At 34.9% G+C, this 7,086-nt stretch overlaps 1 protein-coding gene across 1 annotated transcript; it reads right to left on the bottom strand.

Moving 5' to 3' along the window:
* Positions 1–2,728: 2,728 nt before the first annotated feature.
* LOC307058347 (protein ABHD12B-like) lies at positions 2,729–3,781 on the bottom strand (the record flags this gene model as incomplete). Its single annotated transcript, XM_079711816.1, is given in 4 exon segments — positions 2,729–2,875; positions 2,877–3,451; positions 3,454–3,505; positions 3,509–3,781. Coding segments are annotated over 4 exon segments (1,047 nt in total).
* Positions 3,782–7,086: the final 3,305 nt, after the last annotated feature.

The raw sequence follows: 7,086 nt of genomic DNA, 5'->3' as shown, positions 1-7,086 counted from the left end.
GTCTATTAAAGATGAATTCTGGTAATTATGAATGAAGCTATAATACACATTTAGCTACAAGTTTCTATGTGAACGTAAGTTTTTAAATCAGTTTGGTAAATACCTAGAAGTATAATTTCTGGATCATATGGTAAGGCTAGTTTTGACTATTTAAAAATTACCATATTGTCTTCCAAAATTGTTGAACCATTTTGCATTTCCACCAAAAATAAATGAGAGTTCCTGTTACTCCATAACCTTGCCATCAATTGGACTGGCATGGAGAAAGAGAACCAGTAAGATGTGTATGTATGTATGTATATATGTATGTATGTATGTATATTAATAAGATATATGTATTTATATATATATATAATATCATATATAAAAGTAAGCTATATATATTTTATGCATATCTTATATTGATATATATTGTATAGATAAAATAAGATATGTCTTATATTTATATATGTTACAATTTATCAATGATACAATAACAACTGTAATCTTATTACAGTAAGGTATATATCTTACATATGTGATATATATATATATATATATATATACACACATATATATACACATATATATACACATATGTATATATACATATACATATATACATATACACATATATATACACATATACATATATATATAGATAGAGAGAGAGAGAGAGAGAGAGAGAGAGAGAGAGAGAGAAAGAGAGAGAGAAAGGTTATTTTAAGGAATTAGCTTATAGGGTTATGAGGGCTCCAAGTCTGAACTCCATAGAGCAAGCAGACAGGCTGGGAATTCAGGTAAGAGTTGATATTGTGGTCTCATTTCTGAAATGTGCAGGGTTGGCTAGAAACGTAAGAAGGGTTTCTATGTAGCTCTCTGGAGGCCAAATTTCTTCTTCTTTAGGCAACCTCAGTCTTTGATTCTAAGGTCTCAAACTGATTAGATGAGGTGAATCCAGTTCATGGAGGGTAACTTGTCCAATTCAATGTCTACTGATTTAAATTTTCCTCATATGTAAAAAATATCCTCACAGAATCCTTTAGCCTAGGGTTTGACCCAACAGCAAGGCAAGTAGCCTAGCCAAGTTGACATGAAATTAACCATTACATTGGGGTTTGGTTTTAGCTATTCTAACAAGTGTATAGTGGCACCTCCTTGTTATTTTAACTTGCATTTCTCTAATGACTTCTTTCAGAATCTCTCATAGGCAGTTGTGTGTTGCTCTTTTCTTTCCAGTGTATGTGTCATAATTATACTTTCATGTTTCTATGCAGGCTACATATTTTTTTTAAGAAACTGGGCATTTTAGATAATATATTGTATCAAATGTGGTTACTGGTTATCACCTTAAAGAGAATATTTTGTGCTGGCTTCTATGATGTGTGCTTTCCATGCAATCACTGTTTTCATTCTCAGAACAATCCTTTGAAACAGGTACATTAATTAGGGTCATATTCCAGAAGACAAAGTGAGGATGAACGTGAAGGAACTTACTTTGGGCTTCATACATGATGATCACCCTATGCTCCACAAAGACTCCCACACAAGCCACCTCACCACACGGAAGGGGGAGGGTGGGGCTGGGAGAGAAGGCAAAGAACTTGGTTGTGAACATGCTAAATTTCAGAAAAAAATGTTATGATAAATGGTTATTAAGGATCTCCCTAAAATAGTGTTTTACTGGACTGCTCAGGTGAAGCTAGGTTTTGCTGTAAGAATCACCCCTCAAATCTCCATGACTAATCCTGGTAGGGTGAATATTTGCTGCTGGTCTGAGCAGTAATCTAGGGCACTGCTGCTGGGGAAGGGGCTGAGCGATACAGCATCTTTGATGCTGAGGCTCCAGAAAGTCGGTCCATGGGCTTCCTTGTCACTTTGGGAGGGAAGAGACGCCTGAGTGTCCTGTTCAGCTCTCTTGTTCTCCTGGACATGACACATCACCTTCATCCATAGCCCACTGTCTAGAATTTGTCACTGGATTCTGCCCAACCACAGTAGGACTGGGAGGTGCATGAGGACACATAAAATGCTGGCTCAGGCACCATTCCTGCAACAATGTCAAGGAATACTACTTTTATCTATTTTTTTTAAAGAGTAACACATAAGACTTTATGCCCATTTTATACAATAGCTACTTTTTCATCCCTTACTAAGAGTACTTTTCACTTCGTGTTTCATATTATATCTACATGTATGGCCTTTTATGACAAAAGGATCTATGGTGGAAAATTCTAGTGATATCACTCATTGAGATAGGTTAAAAAATGTAATAAAATTACAATGCATACAAAAGCACTAAACTGACATCTTTCATTTCAAATAATATAAAAAAACAAGATACTAATGTATTCAGAAGGAACTTGATCCTGGAAAACAACTAAACACTGCATATAATACACTTTTAATTGTACTTATGGGCTTGCACAAAGTAAGGGGAATCTCCAAGAGGCAAAAAATAATCTGACTGAAAACAAGAGCTGAAAAAAGCAAATGTCAACATGAATCCTATAAACAACAGCCTAAGCATTGGGCCAACAACAAACTGACAGAGGAAAACTTGAAATATTTTTATTTATTTATTTTTTCCCAGCATCCATGCTTTCCTTTACTAAAAGGCAAGTGTCTTGTAGAAATGTCAGTAACTTCAGCTCACCCAAGCAGCCTAGTACAGTTTTACATAAGAAATATACATCACAAGTGGTGTTTGGAGCAAGTCTTTGCTCTCCGCTGTACTCATACCTCATGCTTACTGCTGGCTCAGGAAATCTCTCATGGTTTTTAACAGTGTGGAGCTTTTACAAAGGAAGTCGTGTTGGAAGCCAGAAGGAAAGATCACCATCTTCACCCTCTCTTTGTTCCTATATGCATTGTGTGAAATTTCATAGAGCTTTTTTTCCAAATTCCAAAGGCACCATTTTCTCATCCTCACTGTGTATGATAAGAAGGGGAAAAGACAGGAATTTAACATTTTCATCATTGAGGGAGACTAGTTCATCTTTCCTCAGGGCATCCATAACCGTACTTAAAAATCCTGGAGGTTTCCGGCAAATCTTTAACAAGGGGTGATTGATACTTGCAACCCACATGTTGGTAAATGGAGCTTCCAGGATAATAGTATCAACTGGGAATCCTTCCCCTTCTAGAACTTTTGCAGCATTTGTTGTAACTCCTGTTCCCAGAGAGTGGCCCCAGAGACACATGGGGGTGGTACCACTTCTTGCCTTTGTCCACTCATAGACACAAATAACATCTGAAGTCAGCCCAACATCCATGGGCTTACCTGTCGAGCCCCCAAACCCTCTATAGTCAACAGACGAGACATGAAAACCACCATCACTCAGCATCTTTATTAGCTCAAGTCTATGAGGAGCTGTCCTGTGTTCTGCACTGCCATGAAGATAAACAATAATTGGGTTGCCATAATGGAGAGCTGTTTCATAACAGCTATGGCCCTTCCCATTAGCATCCTTCCCCGGAAGCTAGGAACTGTGTGCCAGATACCCAGAATCACCCTAGGTTCAACTTAGATGTAGAAGTTCACTGTGTGAGGAATATTTAACTCTGGTTTCTTTAAATCCACAAGAAATGGTGCTCTGAAAAGGTTGAAAAAAATCAGCATGTTCATCAGAGGAGGGAAGATATGTTCTTTTAATGATTTACTTGTAAAGCTGGTACACAGAGTGGAAGTTTTTCTTCTGAGTATTGAACAGAAGTATGGGAAAGATCTCAGGTTCTTCACGACCATGTGCCACCATGCGGTCACGCAGCCCTGCTCGTCTGTCTCCACGCCACATCGCATCCCAATCCACCATGGCCGCAGCCATGGGAGCTGCCACCATAGCCCAGAGCTGTGCCCGACCGCCCGCCTCCCTGGTGGGGGAGGCCTGAAATATTTTTAGAATAAACTAGAGATTCTGAAAGTTGGCCAGAGTGTCCTGCTTGGTTAATACTCTGATTCCAGACAGAAGAAAATGCTCATGGAAGAAAACAGCCACAATTTTTGTCCCTGGATTTCCAGATTAATTTTTATTTAATTTTTATTCTGGGAGATCAGAATAAAAGGTCTTAAACACACAGGAAAAGAAACCACTATAAGAAAGAGTCACCAACAAATAACAGAGTTGGTTATCAGATACAGAATATAAAATAACTCTAACTGAAAATATTTGAAAAGATGTAGCACAAAATACAAATTTATAAAACTCCAAACTCAAACACCACGTTAAACATCCATCTCAGAGCTCATGAGAAACCTAGTGGATTGACAGGTATATGTAAGGAAATAATCCAGAATGTAATAAAAGTAAGGAGATAATGGAAGAAAAGTTAAGAGATGAAACCCAAAGAGAAAATCACACTGATATTTGAACAGGAGTTCAAGAGAGAGGAGAGCTGTGGCAATAATTGATTAGATGAATGGCTGAGAATTTCCTAGAAATGATTAAAAAGTACAAACTCACAAGTACAGAAAGTACTATGTATGCCATAAGACAAAGAAAGTAAAGGAAAGGAAAGGAAGAAAAAAACAAGAAACCAGAAATTCTTTCTTAGACATATTTTAGTGAAACTATAGATAAAATAGCAAAAAAAAAAAGGCAAAGTTAATTGAAGCAGACCATGAGAAATGATAGCTCACTTACAAAAATGCCAGTGTGATGAGCAACAGATTTACAACTTCAAAAATAGAAGCCAAAAAATGGTAGAGTATCATCTCCAAGAGACAGTTAAGGAATATCTGTGAACCTAGAATTGTATATCCAGCAAAATAACTTCTCAAGAGACAAAGTGACATGAGGATAATCTCAGAGGAATACAAATAAACATTTTCTTTTAATTTATTTGTTGAACTTTAAGTTGAACTTTGTTGAACTTAACAAAGAAGAAAAGTGATCCCTAAAAAAAGGCAACACATTAGAAAATCTAAACAAACATTGTATATAAAGGAACATTAATGATAACAATTAGGGTAGAATTAAGAAGACTGAATTGAAATGCTGTCAACAGTAACATGTAAGATGGGAGGAGTTAAAATATTATAAGTACCCATTAAAATTTCAAAATCAACCACCAAAAAAATAGAAATGAAAAATTGATTAAATTAGTTCCAAGCCAGTTGATGGAAAATATGTAATAAAGAAACAAAAATTAAATTGTTTTTTAAAAAGGCAAAAAAGAGTTAATAAAATCATATCAAGGCAAAAAGAAATTTTTATATACATGTCTATATATTATTACATATATAGACATATATATGTGTGTGAATGTGTCATTAAAAATATTATATATATGGCCTAACTTGAGGTTTAAAGCAATTTTTCAGATACGGTGCAGGAAAAAATTATTTCTATAATATTTTAAGTGACATAATTGAAGCATGAGTACATGGAACACCCAACGCTATGTACAAGAATATCAGAGCAGCACTGGTTAAATAGTCCAACTAGAAGCTATGCATACTCCCATTTCCTGTGAATGGATACATAAACTCAGGTAAAATGAACAAATGCAATAGTGTTGAGGAATCTCACAAACACAGTGTTCAAGTTCAGTAAACCAGTCACAAAAGAGTACACATTTTGTGATCCCCTTTATGTAAAATTGAATTTCTGGCCAAACTAGAGTGTGAAGTCGTGATGGTAGTCAACCCTGGAGTATGGATGGTAATTGAAACGAGGCATGGAGTGAATGCCTGAGATGCTGGAAGTGTTCTGTCTGTCTGCTTTTAATCTGCGTGGTGGTTGCTTGGGTGTATTCAGTTTGTAAGAGCTTATCAAGCTTAAGATTTGACTGTATATGTGTTATACTTCAATATTATGTTTTTAAAAATCATGAGAGTTTGAAAAACTGTGTGTGGGTGTATAATTACATCAAAAAATAAAGCCCAGAAAATCTCAGATGTATATTAATATTAGATCTGTATTATATCAATATTGGACAAAAAGACATAGGACAAAGGCATCATTATGGGATAAATGCATGGAGAGTCTAAAAAAATGAAATAATGTAAATATAAAGCAAGTTGTAAGTGAAGCTGACAAACCCACTGTCAAATCAGGAGTGCTCAAGTGGTTTTTAAAGTATTGAAAGTTCAAAGTGATTAAAGTTTAGTTAGAAAGATACTTTGCATAAAAAAATTAATGTCTTGATTTATTGGAATAATATAGATAGAACCCTGCACCCATGTGACATTTACAAAATTTAACTTATTAGGTATAGGCAATATGTCAAGTGGCAAAAAATGGAAATATTTTATATTAATTAGTCTGTATTATAATTAAATTAGAATTTTATAAAAAGGATAAATGTAAAACCTCTATACAGTAAAAGGAAAGGAAAACAATGTTTTTCAATACTGCATAGATATAAGAAGAAATTACAGTAGAAATGAAAAAACATACTGTAACTAAAAATAATGAAAGTAGAATACACAGGTACTTGTGGAACTCAGCTAACATGATGCTTAAAGGAAAACAAAAGTGTTAAATACTACATAAGGAAGTAGGAATGAGGGAATGTTTGTGAACTAAGCATAAATTTAAGTTTTAAAAAATAACAGAATACATATCAAAATAACTGATTATAGGGAAAAGAATGGAGGATGTTAACTAATGAAACAGAAAACTAATCACAAAAGCGAAATCAAGAAAACAAAAGGCAAACCTCTACCAAGATGGATGGAGATGAAGGACGATGAGGAGAAGGAGATTTAGGGGCAAAAATCACTGCTATGAAGAACGAAAAGTGGGAAATGGCATAGGACCATCAGATATTGATATTTTAATGAGATAATAAAAGCCAACACATCTGACAATTTTGTCAGAATAGAAAGAATTCTAGAAAAATATAACATCTTGGAAGTCTTATAATCATTAAAAAGCTGAATCAGTAGCTACAAGTCAACCCATGAAGAAAACATTAGTATCAAATGTTTTAAACCTGAATTCCACTACCTTTCAAGGAACAGATTATTGTAATATTGATCAACCTCTCCCAATAAATCAAAAAAAAAAAAAAAAAAACCAGCAATTCAATCCATGAGAGCACTAAAAACTCAGTGTCAAAGCAGACAAGGTGAGTTAGAGAACAGAAAATTTCAGAATGAAT

Source organism: Hyperoodon ampullatus, assembly GCF_949752795.1.
Source record: "Hyperoodon ampullatus genome assembly, chromosome: 9".
Taxonomy (NCBI): Eukaryota; Metazoa; Chordata; class Mammalia; order Artiodactyla; family Ziphiidae; genus Hyperoodon; species Hyperoodon ampullatus.
This window is presented reverse-complemented; position numbering and strand designations above follow the sequence as displayed.